This window comes from Trachemys scripta, chromosome 15, assembly GCF_013100865.1.
Source record: "Trachemys scripta elegans isolate TJP31775 chromosome 15, CAS_Tse_1.0, whole genome shotgun sequence".
Lineage (NCBI taxonomy): Eukaryota > Metazoa > Chordata > Testudines > Emydidae > Trachemys > Trachemys scripta.
Window position 1 is genome coordinate 8,374,683 of NC_048312.1, and position 19,417 is coordinate 8,394,099.

Here is a 19,417-nt window from a genome sequence, read left to right on the forward strand (position 1 = left end):
AGCACCGGCGGCCCTCCCGCAGGCATGCCGCCAAATCCGCGTGACCAGCGGACCGCACACAGGCACGCCACCGAAAGCCGCCTGCCTGCCATGCTTGGGGCGGCAAAAACATAGAGCCGCCTCTGCAAGTAGTCTAGAATCATTGCAGCACAAAGCGTGGCAGCGAATGGTCCTGGGTTTTGGTCACATTCATGCAACATTTGGTCTTTATCTTTCTGTGTCAGCCTCAGGAGAGTAATATCATCCATGGTCACCTGGTTGAAATAGGGGAATTTTTGTAAGGGAACAGTAAAAGGACCTCGTTCATGCTGGGCTGTTTGCACTTGGCTAAAAGGGATCATCCCAGAGAATAGCCACGCAGTGGGGAGAGGGGTGTGCTGCACATCCAACCCCAAACCACAGCCCCCTCCTTTTAAACAGCAAACCCAACCGGCATTGCTTGCTATGGGAAAGGAGGGCGCTGCAGTTTGAAACCGTTCTCACATGTTATGAAGGTGGAAGAAGCCAACCCTGCGTACCCTTTGGCTTACCACGGCTGCCCGGAAAACGAATTCTGTTGCCCAGCCGTGTGTGATGTGTGACCATACCAGCAGGTCGCTCAATATAAAAGGCAAAATGCGACCTTGTAGCTAAAGCACATGTGCTGTCTGCTGTGAATTGCTTGATTCACTGGAAAAGAGTCTCCCTTTTGTTCTCAGAAATGTATCTTCTTAAATGTTACTCTCCCTTTTTATCCCCCCTGCAGATGCAAATGCTTCTATGGTCCCTGTATCATCTCATTCCCTGAGGTTATCGCAGATTAGAAGGTGAAAAAAACGCACTTGTGATTACATGTTTTCAGAGCTCATGCAGTCCTCCCACACTGATAGGGCACAGCTGAATGCATGGAGGCATTCGGTGGCAGAGGCCAGGAAAGCATATAGTGAGCGTGATAAGAATACGCAGGAGCAGATGCTGAGGCTAATGGGAGAGATCAGGACATGAACATGATCAGGCGTCTGGTGGAGCTGCAGGAAAGGCAACAAGAGCACAGACCGCCGCTGCATTCATTGTATAACCGCCTGCCCTCCTCCCCAAGTTCCATATCCTCCTCACCCAGACGCCCAAGAACGTGGGGGGAGGGGGGAGGCTCCAGGCACGCAGCCACTCCACTCCAGAGGATGGCCCAAGCAACAGAAGACTGTCATTCAAATAGTTTTGATTTGTAGTGTGGCTACAATAAGCAATGTGTCCTTGTCCTTCCCTCCTCCCCCACCCCACCCGTTCTACCTTGTCAGTTATCTCACTTCTTAAAAAATTAATAAATAAAGATTGCATGGATTAAAAACAATAGGGACTTTATTTCCTTTGCCAGTTGTGGTCGAAGGGGGCGGGGGGGGGGATTGGCTTACAGGGAAGTAAATTTAACAAAGGGGGCGGTTTTGCATCAAGGAGAAACACACACACTATGCGGTACCACCAGTCTGTGCTTGTTTGCCTGGCCCAAAATCGGCGTTTCACTGTATCAACCTACCCCACTGCTGCCATGCTGTCCCAATTGCAACAGCCCGTGCTTTCAGGAACGTCCGTGTCCATGTCCTCCTCACAATCGTCCTCATGCTGGCGTTTCATAGCCAGGTTCTGCACATCCTGCGGGATAATGCGCAAGGTATTTACAATGCTCACAACAGCAGCGGTGAGCTGAGTGGGCTCCATGCTTGCCGTGCTATGGCGTCTGCACAGGTAACCCAGGAAAAAAGGCGCGAAATGATTGTTTGCAATTGCGTTCAAGGAGGGAGGGAAAGAAAGAGGGGAGACTGACAACATGTACCCAAAACCACCCGCAACAATGTTTTTGCCCCATCAGGCATTGGGAGCTTAACCCAGAATTCCAATGGGCAGCGGGGACTGTGGGATAGCTACCCACAGTGCACCACTCCGTGAGTCAATGCTAGCCATGGTATTGAGGTCGCACTCCGCCGACCTACTGCGCTTAGTGGGGACATACATGATCGACTGTATAAAATCGCTTTCTAAAGATGGACTTCTATAAATTCGACCTAATTTCCTAGTGTAGACATACCGTTAGATACCTTTTCATTCACGCCCACAGCATCCACACAGGACAGTTAGACCGCAGGATGCTAACGTGTGCTGCATTTCATACCCTCATAGTCCAAATTGTCAGGCTGCTTAGACAAATCCTAAGACTAGTTACAGTTGGTTAGACAGGTAGCAAACTGGCTTTTAATGTTTCTATGTGGCTGTGTCCTATCTCTTTTTTCTCAGCAAGAACAAGTTGAGTTAAATCGTCTCTTTGAAAAATATGTACCATACCTTATCGATATGATTGTAGAAGGAATTATGGATGGCAAGCAAGGAGAGAAGCTGAAAACCATTGTTCCCCAAACAGATTTAAATATGGTAAGACCTAAAGAGTATTGTTTAAGAACGCTTCTACAGAAGGGGAAACTGAGGCACAGAGGGGGTACATAACTTTCCTAAGTTTACACAGCAAGCCAATGACAGTGGTGAAACCAAAGTGTTCCTCAGTATGACGACTAGACAAAATATGCCTCTATTCCCACTATAATAAAGACAGTAAGTTGCTAACACTATTCTTTTACTTTAACGAATACCTATATTAGCAGACACACACCTATATGCACACAAATCATCACAACATATTTGAATATATTGCCTTGCCCCAAAGGCAAGAAAAGAAAAGAAAAGAAAAGAAAAGAAAAGAAAAGAAAACAAGGCATATTAAAAGTCATCATAATTCTGAACTTCATCTGAAGCCATTGTTTCTCAATTTTCTACCACAGGTGATGCAGTTGACTATGATGCTGGAAGCCATAGTAGTGCTGGAACCCGATGATCCTGATGTTCTGGAGTGCTACTTCCTGGAAGCTTTGTATGCCTCTTTAGGTGCTACGCTCCTTGATACGGGAAGAATTAAATTTGATGAAAGTATTAAACGTATTTCCTCAATGTCAATGGTTCAAGATGATAATGTCATGGCTAAACCAGGGGAACTGCCAGGTAGGATTTTGTCATTTATAATTCAGTCTGGGACACTTCCCTTGTTTTAAAAGAAAACAGTGTGACAGAGTGGGATATGCCTATATCAAAGAGTTCGTATTGTATGTTGTCAAGGCCGGCTCCAGGCACCAGCGAAGGAAGCAGGTGCCTGGGGCGGCCAATAGAAAGGGGCGGCACGTCCGGGTCTGCAGTGGCAGTTCGGTGGCGGGTCCTTCACTCACTCTCTTCGTCTTTGGTGGCACTTCGGTGGCAGCTCAATCGGGTTTTTCTCAGGGCCGCCCAGAGAATTCAGGGGTCCTGGGGCAAAGCAATTTTGGGGGCCTCTTCCATTAAAAAAAAGTTGCAATACCACAGAATACTATATTCTCCTGGGGGCCCCTGTGGGGTCTGGGGCAAATTGCCCCACTTGCCCCCCCGTCCCCCCCCAGGCGGCTCTGGTTTTTCTTTTCTTTTCTTTTCTTTTCTTTTCTTTTCTTTCTTCTTCACCGCTTGGGGTGGCAAAAAAGCTGGAGCCGGCCCTGTATGTTGTATGCAGGATATTAGAGAGACAAGGTGGGTGAGGTAATATCTTTTATTGGACCAACTTCTGTTGGTGGGAGAGACAAGCTTTTGAGCTACACAGAGCTCTTCTTCAGGTCTGGAAAATGTACTCAGAGTGTCACAGCTAAATACAAGGTGTGTTGAACATCATGTCTAAACTTGCCTGAGGGCAGCGTGGTGTTCTGCACTCCAGACATCTTGCGCTGGAAAGGTGTTTTTGACACCTCTTTGAAGGACTGTCATTGAGAGCCATCTGCTACTATTGACTTTGAATGACTCTGAAGTACTGACACACTCTCTGAGAAGAGTTCCACCCAGGGGAGGATTGTCCAGGCAGGAGGAACTGTGGAAGCCAGCCACAAGGCTGCTCCTGAGGGTCCCCCTTGCAAGTCCTGGGATAGTGGTGTTCTGGGGGCTGGGGTAGGAATGGCATGTCGGGGAGGCCTCAGCACTCAGCGCTGCAGAGACTCTAGGCAGCGATCACTATGGCCGTGGGAAGTCTGGGGAGACTGCAATAATGTAGACTTGCAGCATTGTTATAGCCATGTTGGTCCCAGGATATTAGAGCGACAAGGTGGGTGAGGCAATACCTTTTATTGGATCAAATTCTGTTGGTGAGAGACACAAGTTTTCAAGCCTACAGAGAGGTGGCCTGAAGCAGAGCGGTGTATAAGCTTGAAAGCTTGTCTCTCTCACCAACAGAAGTTGGTCCAATAAAATATATTACCTCACCCACCTTGTCTCTCAAATGACTTAGAGAGGCCATCAGGGCCTCTCTAGCCCCTGGAGTAACCCAAGATTGGGAGGGCACCAAAGTGACTTAAAGATATGATAGGACACTCCCTCAGGCTGCGAGTTCTGTGCTGCACCTCTTACTACAAAATCTCACCGTGCACATTTATCTTAGTCAAATGATGTTTCTCCTGAAATATTTCTATGTCCCAGATGATCTTCAGTTGTTAAATGAGAACCACATTGTATATTGCAGGTCAGCTTCCAACTTTGTATGACTTTCATTTTGATGGGTGTCAAAAAAAGTGGGTACCTTGGAGCAAACTAGTTCCTGAATACTTTCATAAACTTGATGTGAAATTTATTGACATTCTAGGTAAGTGTTGCTATCCTTTAATCTAAAATGTGCTATCTATAGCCATCTAGCAGTAAATAACCTGTGCAGTGCAAGATTCCATTTTGGGATGTTTCATTCAGGAAGTGAAGATGAAAAACAAGGCAAAAAAAAATATTTTGCTCTTTACTACTTCTTTGTGATATACAACAATAGCCTTAAAGTTTACTGGAAGTGGTTTTTCTTTTTTTGCCTGTTTTTCCCATTAGAAGTAATAGGCTTTGATATCCTTCTTCATGCTGGAGGACTCCAGCAAGGTTTTAGGAGGGTTTGAATGGTGACATCATAATTAGACAGCTGGGCTAGTCTACACATCTACACGTCACTCAGGATTGTGAATAATTCACACCCTGATGAGTGACATAGTTAAGCCGATCTAAGTCCCTAAGTAGACAGCACTAGGTCGATTCTTCAGTCCAACTAGCTACTGCCTCTTGGGTAGGTGGATTAACTACAGCGACGGGAGAACCCCTCCCGTTGCGATAGTAAGTTTTTTACATTGAAGTGCTGCATTGGTGCAACTGCAGCTGTGGCACTGTAGAGTTTTAAATGTAGACATAGCCTGAGATTCAACACCCCTTCCCTCTCAGTGGCAGCTTCAGCCTTGTGGGATGTCACCCTTCAGGTTCTTCAAGGATCTTGTCAAAACCCTTCAGTAAAGTGAGGAATGTGGAAAACTGATATTCATGATACATCGTAATGTAAAGGACAAGGAAAAAAAGAACACTGTCAGGCCATCTTTATATATAATAAAGAAGCAGTAGGGGATGGATAAAAAATGAGTTAGTTCACAGTTCATCTTTTAAGGATTGTTAGGAACCATGTTTTGCATAACTACTAAGGTAAAAATTAGGGAGTTGCTGAACCAGTGGGAAAAAAAACAACCACAGTCTCCCAGGGTAGACAAGCCAAGAAAATCACAGATCCTGGCTCAATTGCCTAGTCAGAGTAAAAAGTAACCTATCATGAAATCCCGTAATAAAATATCTGTTGTTATGCCAGCATAATAAAGTAGTGACAAGTGAGTTGTACAGTTATGACAAAGTAATGCATATAATTTTATAGTAACAATTCAGCAAGTACATGTTAACTTCACTGAAAACACAAATAAATTATATGGCCACTAAAGTTATCCCTAATAACTTCAATCTAGTCACACAGTGCAAAATTCACTTCTGCAGAGCTCCAGCAAAAGGGCTTCATAAATCCCAGCTAAATACTCAAAATAGGGGTTCAGTGGGGCTTAAATGGTGCACAAGATTTTTGCTGGATCTGTGCATGGGGTGAATGTAATCCATTTCAACACATATGAATAAAGTTTCCACAATAAATGTTGAAAAGAGAGGGTTGTGCAGTTAAGGTTGTTCTTAAATACTGTTACTTATCTGCTGTTTCAGATTACACTTTTTATGCTGCAGTATATTAACACAGTATGGGTTTGCGCCATCATTACATATGCAAAACCTCCAGCTCTGCTGCATTTTAAATTGATCTTTTACTCTTTTTTTTAATAGTTCCTACTGTGGATACAACACGCACTACATGGTTGTTAGAACAGATGGTAAAAATCAAACACCCTGTTGTTCTTGTTGGTGAATCTGGCACTTCTAAGACTGCAACTACACAAACATTTCTAAAAAACCTAAACCAAGACACTAATGTATGTATTCGTGGATTCTGTTCTGTTTATAAAACTTGTGTCTTCCTGTTTCTCATGTTGTATGTTGTTAAATAGTTGCATTTCACCCCAGAGGTGGCTGCATTTCAGTGGCGGGTGAAATAATACCTCCAGTTTAAAACCCGGATTCAACAACTGGATTTGCACTGCTAGGGCCCTGTGAGTCTGTGCACAGCTCCCTTGACTTCAATGAGGCTCCACTTGGATGCAGGGTTCTGATTGCAAGGTCCTAAGTATCTAAAATATTTTGGGATCCTTCAGGATCAAAGGCATTGAATTAATATAGTTATTCTTAAATAGGGCTTCAGTTTTTTATAAGGTAAAAATGCGTTTATCAAATGATCATCTTGGGGTCTTACTGAACCCCCAGAATGATACCGGCTATATTCTAAGTGAATAGCCAGACCAGAATGGTGTTTAATGTATAGCTGGTGTGCTATTTTTTTCATATTGTCAAATGTGAAGAACATTGTCTAAAAAATGCCATTTAAAATATTTAAAAAAACATTTTGATCAAGTTTTTTCTTCCTGTATAGGTGCTGCTAATAATTAACTTCTCTTCTCGTACAACATCAATGGATATTCAGAGAAACTTGGAAGCAAATGTAGAGAAACGTACTAAGGATACTTATGGGCCCCCTATGGGAAAGCGTCTCCTGGTTTTCATGGATGATATGAACATGCCAAGGGTAAGCTGCCATCCTGTTTGCAATATAACATAAGAAGATGATAGGCTGCATTCTTGTGGTCCATTAACGCACAAGTCCAACTGGGTTCATTATACACGCTTGGACTTCAGCTTTGTACCTTCCAATTTCTAAGTTTTGGACCTCTGAGCACCGTGGCATATTTCAGTGCTATTACAATATCACTCTTAAACTTTAAACATGTATCTTTTTTTGATGGATAGGCTTCTATCCTGGGGTCGCTCTATCTCAGGGGTCGGCAATCTACGGCATGCGTGCCAAAGGTGGCACGCGAGCCGATTTTGCCTGGCACGTGGCTGCCAGCCGGGGTCCTGGCCGCTGGCCCCGCTCAGCCCGCTGCCGGCTGAGTGAACGGAACCCCAGACCGGCAGGAGGCGGGGAGCGCAAGGTGGAAGTTTTGCCTAGGGCGCAAAATATCCTTGCACCGGCCCTCCTGCATGCACCCCAGGTTAAGAACCACTGCACTAAACTGATAAGATCTGCATTTTAATTTAATTTTAAATGAAGCTTCTTAAACATTTTAAAAAATTTGTTTACTTTACATACAACAATAGTTTATAGACTTTTAGAGAGAGACCTTCTAAAAACGTTAAAACGTATTACCGGCATGCGAAACCTAGAGTGAATAAATGAAGACTTGGCACACCACTTCTGAAAGGTTGCCGACCCCTGCTCTATCTATAGTCAAACTACGCAGCTGCCTAGGGCCCCCCCACGATAGAGGGGTGGCTGGGTCAAATTTGAGTGGCATTGTGACTCAGTGTGCAAGGTTGCAACGCCACTCACCCAAATTTGGCCCAGCAACCCCTTCATCATGACAGAGGGATGGCTGGGCCAAATCTGCTGCCCTAGGCCTATAAGAAGGGGACCATCAAACTGAAGTTTTGTCCATGGTGGCAGATTTGTCCATGGTGGCCTCTTTTGTCATTAGGATCTTCCTTTCTTCTTGCCCTTAAAATTCCTGTGACACACTGACCCTCCCTCTGCTTGCCATTGGCGGGATGTGACTTCCTTAGAACCCATCCATATCTCTCCAAAAGTTTGGCAGGGGTGTATGTGTATGTCACTCATCAGCAACATGAGGTGCTTTCCCCACCGGAAACAATCAGAATGAGCGAGGATAATTAGTGCCCAAAGCCCTACAAAATGTCATTTAGACATGATACTGTTCTATTGAATATGGAGCCAATGATTTTCTGCTCAAAGTAGTTACAGGCGACTCAGACATGCTGTGATTGAAATATGTTGGCTCTTTCATTTTACAAAGGTTGATGAATATGGCACACAGCAACCAATTGCCTTGTTGAAGTTGCTCTTGGAAAAAGGTTCCTTATATGACCGTGGTAAGGAGATGAATTGTAAGAGTCTTCGAGACCTTGGCTTTATTGCTGCCATGGGCAAAGCTGGAGGAGGTCGTAATGAAGTTGACCCTCGATTCATTTCACTCTTCAGTGTTTTCAATGTACCTTTTCCTTCTGAGGCATCTTTGCATTTGATTTATGCCTCCATCCTGAAAGGTCACACTGAGGTAATTTGAATTTATTTAAAAGGCTTCATAGGATTGTTATTTAATTAGTTTTATTTTCCATGAAATTACAGAACTTGAAAGCGTTTCTTTAAATGATTTCCCATCTTCCCGTTTGTGGACAATCTTTCCCTTGCAGCTTGGTGACTCTTATTAATGGGCACTCAAATACTTTCCTGGGTCTTCATTCAAGTTGGGAGAGCCTCATGCATTTATCCAAGGGAAGAATTTGGCTCCAAATAGGGAATAACTTGCCTGGGAAGGCAAAGTGTTGTGAAGTCATAGCAAACAATAATGCCACACTTCAGATTGGCAATATTGCTATCACTCTACTAAGAGATTTTGTTAGCCACCATGGTCCTCGTCCACAGACGCACTGAAATCATGGGAGTCTTTCCGTTGACTTCAATGTAGACTTTTGGATCAGGCTCCACGTTGCTGCTGACAAACAGTTTTGCATGTCATTTTCACTTCTCCACATTAATTATTCTGATTCATTTTAGAACCTTATATGCTTTTCTCTTCTCCTTTCCCTCCTCTTTCCTTTCTCCCTGTAGTGGGCTTTTTAAATGTGTTTATTGGTCTTCAAATAGTTATTAAAATCAGAAAAGAAAACCCACCCTGAAATTCTCTATAAAGTAAGTGTTTTTTTGTAGCTGCTCAAAGAATGTTGCTAGTAAAAAATTAGTAAAGAGTGATCATCTTGTGCTGAATTGATACATATTGGGCAATAGACTTTTAAGCCAGAAGATAATTTGTAAATTGATGGTTTTCATAGCTGTCTATAGCCAGTTACTGTAAATATACAAAGATCTACAAAATATTGACTTGAAAAGAAACACAGAAAATTAAATATAATGCATTAAACTGCATCACTGAGCACATGAAATTGCAATTTTATATATGAGAATATTATTTATTATCCATATTGCGATAGTGCGTAGGAACACCAGTCATCGGACCAGAACCCCATTGTGCTAGGTGCTGTACAAACACAGAACAAAAAGATGGTCCCTGCACCAAAGAGTTTACAATCTAAATAATAAAATAGCTAGACTAAATGTCAGATGCATTACATTATACACTGAATTTCTGAAGAACATTTTATCTTGCACTGACTTATTTTTAATCTATCAAGTAGGGGTAGAAAAGTAGGAAAGTGGAGTATGTTTAATGAAACACATTTCTCTCCGATCACTCCCGTGAAGAAGTCTTGCCTTTCTCATGTTTGCAGATTTTTAATGACTCTATAGCAGCGATCGCTGACAAGATGACATTCTGTACTTTGGAACTTTATAAAGCGATTGTCCGGGATCTACCCCCAACTCCTTCCAAATTCCATTATATTTTTAATCTGCGTGATCTCTCCAGGGTCTACAATGGACTTGTTCTTACAACCCCAGAGCGGTAAGTGGAGAAAAAATGTTTAGAAATATTGACTTCACTGGAACTACACTCATTTATGATCTGGCCCAGTGGGAGGCAGTTTTGCTATCTGGAAAACACCCACATGTAGCAGTCACATAAATAGGAGATAATAAGGGGTAGCTTTTCTCCTGCAGCTGAGCTGTGCTTTGCTCAGGAGAGTTGGGCTTCAGGGAGTCAGATACAGCTTCCTGAGAGTAAGGGGGTGTCTGGACCATTCTCATCTGTTGTGTGAGTTAGAGAGGTCTAGGAGCTTCTGTGATTTACTTCCAGCAGCATATAGTCCCTAAGAAACTGCATGCCATCTGAGGATCACTGTGCTCTGATACACCACTTTCTTTTCCTGACACACCCTCCATGCCAGGGTAAGGGGGGCACTTGGTCAGGAGTCTGTTCTGCCAGCTTTACCCCAGCTGAGAGTTCTTCGCTCTAGCATAATTCTCAGCTGTTCAATTATGACCTGTTTAAGACTGACATTTAAGTCAACCCATGTCAATATGCCTTTGCCTATCTGTAATGGCATAGGTTATGGATGCTGTGTCAATACTTACTTTCAGCTACCCGGCTTCTTTGATCTTAATTTTGATTGCAATGCCTTTTTCTTATTTCAAGTTGCATCCTATTGCTTTGAGTACATTAATGGTTTATCTTGTTATCCACCTGACCTCCAGGTTGCATAGTCCACGGCAGTGCTAATGAAGTCAGTAACAAATGTCTGTAAAGCATCTTTGAATATCATTGACTCTTTTTTCTTCTGTCCCATTAAGTGTTGTGGCCTTTTCTTTAATAATTAAGGCTCTGATTCAGCAGTCCAACACAGTTCAGCAAAGTACTTAAGCACAAAACTTTAGGCCTGTACTTCAGTCAGTGGGGTTTAAGCACATACATGTGCTTAAGTGATTTGTTGACTAGGACAAATTGCATATGATTAAATGTTTTGCTGAATTGGGACCTAAATGGGAACGTTTTATAGCCAAATTAAGCAGTACTTTTGCCTGAACAGCATTGCTGAGAATGAAGGGTAAAAGTAAAAGTATTTGATTACTGAGGTTTTAATCAAATTAAATTGAGGATAAAATTAATCAGTGATTGGGCTATGTGAAAAGCTATGTAGATCTCTTTTTTTTTTCAGGTAGGTAAAAAAAGAACCAATGCATAGATGCAGTTGTCTCTGTTTTGCCTTTCATTGTATATACATCACTTAGGGGAGTAAAGAAGTTTAGAAAATCCTGAATTGTGATATTTTTCCTGATGACAAACACTGTAAAATATGATCTCTGTAGATAAAGTTACTCTTTCCAGTGAAAAAGGAAACAAGTCCTGATTTGAATACAGTCTATTAACCACATGACCGTATTTGTTGTGTCCACTGATTTGGTGCAGTCTGATACTTTAACTTCGATATAGGTTCCAAACAGTCACACAGATGGTGCGAGTCTGGAGAAATGAGTGCCTGAGAGTTTTCCATGACAGATTGATCAATGAAGTAGACAAGACACTGGTGAGTAACCTCTTCCATTTACTAGTAATCATTTATATTAATATGGGAATTAGTTTAAAATAGTAATGTTAACAACTGTTCCACTACAGTCTTGAACTCAAACTGCAGGCCTGATTCACCACTGCATCACTCCAGTTTTACACCAGTGTAATTGATTTAAACATAGCCCACTGATGTCATAACCATGAAAAAGGTTAGCAACTGGCTACAAAAGAATAAGTGAACAAACCCACAGATGGCCAAAAGGTCATTTAATCTGTGATTTTAATGTGACGTTACAGACTTCTGGGCATTACAGGCATTAGATATATAAAACATACCACTGGAAAGCTGATTGAGGTGCTGCATGTGTGTTAGGCTTCTGCTGACTCCATGAACTACTCATGCATTTACAAGAGGTCATCCTAGATGACCTTCTGGCCTTAAACTCTGTGACTCTATGCTTCATTGGCATGGTAACCATCATCTCAGTATAGCTCTGCAGTATTGAGTTCTGAAGCTTACCAGTCCCAATCGTGAGTTTTACCTGATTAAGGGTTAGCATCAGCCCCTGAGATAAACTGGTGAAAATCAGTATTAAAAACTATGAAGTTAGGCAGGCAGCTATACACTGGCCCAATGGAAATTTTGTCTCTGCAAGGGCTGCAGGATGGGGAGCTCACAATTTCTTGTGTAATACCATAAAGTATTTGAATAAGAAAAAACATTTTGATGTGCTAAATCTCCTTACACTTTGATATGTTTGCATCCAATACTATATAATGTATGTATGTCTAAATGCATTTATATTTATATGCATACGTGTGTGCTGTATACAGTATGTGTCTACATTATGTATTACAAGAGTGAATGAACCCTTGGTGACACTGGTGGCATGACATCAGAACTAACTGTAAGAGTGAAGGATGGTATGTGAGTTTACCAGAATAATGATAGTGTTTTTTATAATGGGCATATTCTGCTCTCCATTAAACCTGTGCAGCTCACTGGTCTCAGTAGTGCCTGGGCTGCTTGTATATACTACATGGTTTTAGAGGATAAACTCACAATGCTAGTAGAGTCCGATCCGGCAAATGTTGTATTTGTGCCAGTAGCTTCATTGAAATCAATCAAATAGCTCATGGGTAAGAGTTTGCAGGATGAGGCCCATCTAGTGTTCCTGAATTCAGAACTCCTTACATCATTTTACCTGTTTGCTCAAGGTACAAGAGCATATACAAGGCTTGATTCAAGAGCATTACAAAGATGATTTAGAGCAGGCCATGAGAGACCCTATTCTTTTTGGAGACTTCAGAATGGCACTGAATGAAGAGGAACCTCGTGTTTATGAAGACATCCAGGACTATGATGCAGCAAAAGCTCTCTTTCAGGTATAGTGCTTTAACCAGCATCTGTGTATGAGTCTGTCTGTATGAACTAATAGGGTATATCTATAAAAACCCATACTGGCCTGTGCCAACTGATTTGTACTAGCGGGGCTTGGGCTTGCGGGGCTGTTTAATTGCAATGTAGGCATTCGGGCTCAGGTTTGAAGCCTGGGCTCTAGAACCCTGTGAGGTGGGAGGTCCCAGAGCTCAGGCTCCAGCCCAATCCAAACATCTACACCGCAATTAAACAGCCCCTTAGCCCAAGCCCTCTGAGCCCGTCAGCTGGCACAGGCCAGCTTGGGTTTGTATTTGCAGTGTCGACATACCCATAGTTGACAACAGTTTGCCCTTCAGGTGGGTGTGGCTATTAACATAGATGGATGGACTAGATGACCTCTCCAGGTTCCTCACAGGCCTACATTTCTATGATTCCATGCTACCTGTGGTACATTCAGACTTCGACAATTTTCCGGACTAAAAGTTACAAAAAAGTAGTATTTACTTCATTTAATCTGTATGCTTTCTGACATTTAACTAAAACCTAAGTTGGAGACATTCTGGGCTCACATGCAGTATGTAATTCAAGTTTTATAAACATGAGTTTGGGTTGGGTTTTTTTAAGGGACGCTGTCAACAGAAAAGTCACATTTCAGTCTGAATTTTTCCCCCTTTTGTGACTAATAACAGCTGAGAGTACTCAAACTGAAAAGGATTAGAGAGACAAAAGCATTTCCCCCTATTTTATCAGTTTGTTTACTTTGTGGATGTGAGAGTGCTTTGCATATAGTCATTTTCACTCTTTCCTCATTGAGTTGTAGTTTCCCCTGCTGTTTATGTGAGTCTTTCACATAGCGAAAGGCGAGAGAAAAACATTTTACAAATAGGAAAATATTGATTGTAAAGCAAGAAAAATTGGTAAGGGGATTCAAGGACAGGTGTAGGTAACTCAGTTTAACTCAATTTTGGATTAGATTTTAAACAGATTTATCCACGAGATTGAAACATTTCCAAAGTAAATAAATAGTGCCCATTTTTCATAATATTCCAGTGCAGACTTTTGTTTGTTCTTTGTGTGAAGTAAACTTGTTTGGAACCATTAAGGAATCTATTCACGCCTTGTTATGCACATATAGTTTCCATTGGCAGTAGGTTTGGGTATGAAATTGTAGAAATCAGTGACCATCTATCTATCCTAAATGCAAAAATCTTTTTGATAATCTACTTTTTCTCAATGTCCTTTTGTGTAATAATGCTTCTAAATAAATTATTACATTACGTTTGTTTATTAACCTTTTCGGCATTTCCCATTTCTGTTGTTAACTGTCTAACAAATTGGCTTTAAAGGAGATTCTTGAAGAGTACAATGAAGTTAATACAAAAATGAATCTGGTGCTTTTTGATGATGCTTTGGAGCATTTAACCCGCGTGCATCGCGTCATACGGATGGATCGTGGTCATGCGCTGCTCGTAGGAGTGGGAGGCTCAGGAAAACAGTCCCTGGCAAGACTGGCTGCATATACAGCTGGATGTGAGGTCTGTGGGATTGCACATTTTCACTGAAAGGGGTTGAGGACAGAAAAATGGCGGGTGGTCCCTAAATTGAGTAGAGCCTTGAAGGGGAGGTCACAGAAATTAAGCCTGATGCAGACAATGAGGGGAAATGAGTGAAATCAAAATCAGGGTAATAACTGCTCTCTGGAGAGATTGAAAGGTGTGAGGTGAGCATTTGGAGGCTGGAGATAGGAGGTTACAGTGATTTGGCATGGAAGATTATGAGGTCTTGAACCTGGGTGTTTGTAGTTGGGAGCAGAGAGTACAGGGTGGGTTTTGGAGATCTAAGTGAAAAATCAGTAGCCTTTAACTACTACTGTTGTTATTTATCAGTAGTTCTCAGAGGTACCAGCAAGGCCTCATTGTGCCCAGTGATGTACAAACATCTAAATAAGATGGTGGGGAAACAAAGGAAAGGGAGAAGTCCAAAATGATTTTGAGGTTCCAAGCCTGGAGGATTGTGGGATGGAATAGTTTAAAGAGAATACAGAGGAGTAAATATTTTGTCACCATTTTACTTTCACATTATATGTTTACTAGTTATAGGACCAAACCAGAACCCTGGGGAAGTTGAGTTCCAGATTCAAAATCATGTTGTTGGCCCATCTCTACAATATTCTGTGTCTTTCAAGTGTATTTCCATGTTGCATTATTAGGTGTTTGAAATTGTTCTGAGTCGAGGATATGGAGAAAATAATTTCCGTGAAGACTTAAAAACACTGTATGTAAAGCTTGGTATTGAGAACAAGTCGATGATTTTCCTGTTTACAGATGCCCATGTGGCAGAAGAAGGTTTCCTGGAACTCATCAACAATATGTTAACTTCAGGTGATGCAGAAAGATTGATTGCTAATCCGTAAATACTTGCAATGCAGAATCAAAAATGCACCTTTGCTTGAACCACCAGACAAATGTAGCTTTTAAATATTAATGTTTCCTATTCATACTGTGTTCTCTGATGCTGGAGTTCATGTTTCAGTCTGAGGGCAAAAACACTGTTTCTTTAAATATTGCCTGAAATAACCTTGGCTTTAGTTACAGCTTTTCTGCATCCCCACATGGCCATATACATATGCCTGGGTAGGTTTAGTGGGCTAGAATGGTTATTTTGCCCTGGCCATGGTGCTTGACCCAGGATTCTCAAACTGTTCCCTAATGTGGACTATATCTTAATAAAGATTGTCTCATGGACATCTTTGATCCCATTCACGATCCAGAGGGACATGTCCCCTCTCATTGGCAATTGAATAACATCCCCATGGAAACTACAGCAAGAGCTTGCATGGAAAAGTACATCTTAAGATGTATTTTTAGCATATTTTAATGCATTTAGCAGCTGAAATGAGAAGGAGAAAACACCATGTGACCATCCTCTCTCCATAGACCACCACCAAGTGCTCTGTGAACCACCAGTGCTCCACAGCCCAGTTTGAGAATCTCTATTACACAGATCACACCTACTCTCTTCCTTGTGTTCTCTTTCCTTGTCTCCCTTGTGTGTGTGTGTGTCTGTGTGTGTGTCTGTTTGTTTGTCTAACCCTGTCCTGATATCTGTCTGTATCAGTTGTTAAATACATAGAGTAGCCATTCGTTTGTGATAGTTAAAATATGGATTGATTATTATATTCACTAGTTTTATGTACAAATCTGATGAAGCATGCATTTTAATTTTTCATATGCATGTGATCAAAATAATTTTAAAATATATTTTATTTTACGTTATTATAAGCACTGATAAATTACTTAGCACATATATGTTGTTTGCAGTGGTGTTGTAGCCATGTTGGTGCCAGGATATCAGAGAGACAAGTTGGGGGAGGTAATATCTTTCATTGAACCAACTTCGGTTGGTGAAAGAGACAAGCTTTTGAGCTATGATGTTTTATATGTTTGAAACCTAAACAAAAAAAGTAATTATTCCTCACAACACTCTTGTAAGATATGAAGGTACCATAATTATTGTTCTCATTTTCTAGATAGGGACACTGAAACACAGAGAGGTTAATTAAGTGATTTGTCCAGAACTCTTAAGAGTAATTTTTGCTGAGCCAATTTTAGAAGTCAGGAATTTCCTGACTTCTGGGCCCATGCTCATTCCCTACGCCATGCTGCCTTTTTGCCATACTGCCAACTTTCTGTGATTCCTCTGTCTTTATGTGATAGGAATTGTACCAGCACTTTTTCCAGACGATGAAAAAGACTCCATACTCAGTCAGATTGGAGATGAAGCTATTAAAGCTGGAATGGGACCTGCTAAAGAAAGTGTGTGGCAGTATTTTGTAAATAAGAGTGCAAACAACCTTCACATTGTACTTGGGATGTCACCAGTTGGTGATACCCTGAGAACGCGTTGCAGAAATTTCCCAGGTCTGTATATTAAATGTAACACTTTAGTATTTAGCCCCTGTGTGCCTGTGGGATCAGGGCCGGCTCTGGCTTTTTTGCCTCCCCAGGCAAAAAAGCCTCCGGCCGCCCCCCCAGCGCGGCAGGGGAGGGCGCCGGGGGGAGGGCGGCGAGTCCCGGCTGGGGCTCCGCTCTCCCCGGTGGCCAGAGCGCTGGGGGGAGGGTGGCAAGCCCCGGCCGTGGCCCCGCTCTCCCTGGAGCCGGAGCACCGCGCCGCCCCCCTCCAGGTGCCGCCCCAAGCACAAGCTTGGTGGGCTGGTGCCTGGAGCCGGCCCTGTGTGGGATGCAGGTCTGCAGTTGTCTTTTATGTACAAGTTCTCCAGTGGGTGTGTGCAGATATCTGACAAACATGCAGCTAAACTGCATCAAGGCAAACATATACCATAGTGCGTTTCATTATTAAGTACTTGCACAGTTACTTACCACACATTAAGTGGAAATTATTGACTGACATTTACAAGGTCAGTTTATATTTGGGTCAGACAGTTAATTAACTTCTTTGAGCCAGGTATGTACAGTAAATGGCCTGCCTATTTTGCAGCATTTAGTCTCTGTGTTAGAGTAACTCTCGAATTGTCTCCATCCTGTGGTTTGGTATTTACAAAGAAAAGTGGGCTTGTGAGTGGCTGTGAAAATAAGAGAAGTTTTATTGCATCCCGCACTAAAGAACAATGCACTGAGCTAGAAGAGGGGTAGACCTGGATTGGATTGTTTTATTGATAATATTCATTTGTTTTAAGGTCTTGTCAACAATACTGGTATTGACTGGTTCTTGCCCTGGCCCCCACAAGCCTTGTACGCAGTTGCCAAGTCCTTTTTAGGTAAGTAAAATGTTAGGGATTTTTAACCTTCAAACTCATGGTGTATCCAGTGGTATCAAGAAACACACTCCTTACTTTAAGATATTGTAAGGCTCTTTATTTGCTCTTACATTAAGGATGCTTCTTGGGTCTAAACTAACGGTGTAACGACTAAAAAACATTCAAAAATGGTTACTGAGATACTATAGAATATCAGGGTTGGAAGGCAACAAGGAGTCTGGTGGCACCTTAAAGACTAACAGATTTATTTGGGCATAAGCTTTCGTGAGTAAAAACCTCACTTCTTCGGATGAGGGTTGGAAGGGACCTCAGGAAGTCATCTAGTCCAACCCCTGCTCAAAACAGGACCAATCCCCAACTAAATCATCCCAGCCAAGGCTTTGTCAAGCCTGACCTTAAAAACCTCTAAGGAAGGAGATTCCGCCCCCCCCCAGATAACCCATTTCTGTGCTTCACCACCCTCCTGGTGAAAAAGTTTTTCCTAATATCCAGCCTAGACCTCCCCCACTGCAACTTGAGACCATTACTCCTTGTTCTGTCATCTGCTACCACTGAGAACAGTCTAGATCCATCCTCTTTGGAATCCCCTTTCAGATAGTTGAAAGCAGCTATCAAATCCCCCCTCATTCTTCTCTTCTGCAGACTAAATAATCCCAGTTCCCTCAGCCTCTCCTCATAAATCTTGCGCTCCAGCTTCCTAATCATTTTTGTTGCACTCCGCTGGACTCTTTCCAATTTTTCCACATCCTTCTTGTAGTGTGGGGCCCAAAACTGGACACAGTACTCCAGATGAGGCCTCACCAATGTCGAATAGAGGGGAATGATCACGTCCCTTGATCTGCTGGCAATGCTCCTACTTATACAGCCCAAAATGCCATTCGCCTTCTTGGCAACAAGGGCACACTGTTGACTCATAAAAGCGCAGGTGTCTGAGCTAAGCGTTAGCTGCTTACAGTTGCTCAGACTGTATAAATCCTGACAGGTGTGAAATCCTCCCTTCTCAGACTATGGTTTTTTAATATGTCGCTTCCCCAAATATATTTTTAAGTTTGCTAAAATTTAAATTGAAACAACAAAGTTGACGGGTCTGCATTTCCAAGAAGTTAGATCATCTTCTGGCCAGGTAAGTGAAATAAAGCATCCTCACAAACATTAGCAGGATGTTTGCAGTCCTCTGCACGAGGTTCAGTACCAATGAGCAGGTTTTCACTTCAAGACAGATCCCTTTCGGGGTTCTTAAATGAATGTGGTTTAGAGGTTGAGGATGGGATTTTGAGAAGCACGGATTCCGGACTTGCTCTCTGGAGGCACTTAAACCCTTCTGAAAATCCCACCCAGAGGCAGTAAAAAGTAACAGATACTCAAGGGATTACAGGAGCTGGCAGCAAGGAGAATGGAAAAGGACTTGGGAGCTTTAGTTATGAAACAGTATCAGTCTCACTCCTTGCTGCTAAGAAGGTAGACATCAAAGATCTGATGTATCTAAACAGCTCTCAAGTCATTCCAGCTTCCCATAAGGGGTCCATAAGAAGTGTTTGATTCTTAAACTTGCACGGATCCTGTTTTTTAAACCTCTGCAGATCTGGTTGTGTTGGTCTTGAACTGCAGTGGACTATCTGCTCTAATCTTACACTCTCAAATCTACAACTTCTTGTCCTTTGTTGTTTAGATGGTGAGTTGAGTTAGGCTAGAAAAGAATTGATGGCTGGAAAATAGTACATTGTACTATAATGCAAATACCTGAGCTCA

The 19,417-nt window shown here is 42.3% G+C and overlaps 1 protein-coding gene across 1 annotated transcript in view; it reads left to right on the forward strand.

Annotated features, from left to right (window-relative positions):
* The window catches only part of DNAH10 (dynein axonemal heavy chain 10), a 104,450-nt gene that overhangs the window by 56,938 nt on the left and 28,095 nt on the right, over positions 1-19,417 (forward strand). Inside the window, exons 39-51 of the mRNA XM_034791440.1 lie at positions 2,269-2,403; positions 2,808-3,024; positions 4,553-4,672; positions 6,205-6,350; positions 6,905-7,057; positions 8,343-8,603; positions 9,835-10,007; positions 11,433-11,526; positions 12,729-12,896; positions 14,238-14,426; positions 15,101-15,272; positions 16,608-16,811; positions 17,588-17,668. Of these exons, the coding sequence (XP_034647331.1) occupies positions 2,269-2,403; positions 2,808-3,024; positions 4,553-4,672; positions 6,205-6,350; positions 6,905-7,057; positions 8,343-8,603; positions 9,835-10,007; positions 11,433-11,526; positions 12,729-12,896; positions 14,238-14,426; positions 15,101-15,272; positions 16,608-16,811; positions 17,588-17,668 (2,113 nt within the window). The remainder of the gene's footprint in view (positions 1-2,268; positions 2,404-2,807; positions 3,025-4,552; positions 4,673-6,204; positions 6,351-6,904; positions 7,058-8,342; positions 8,604-9,834; positions 10,008-11,432; positions 11,527-12,728; positions 12,897-14,237; positions 14,427-15,100; positions 15,273-16,607; positions 16,812-17,587; positions 17,669-19,417) is intronic.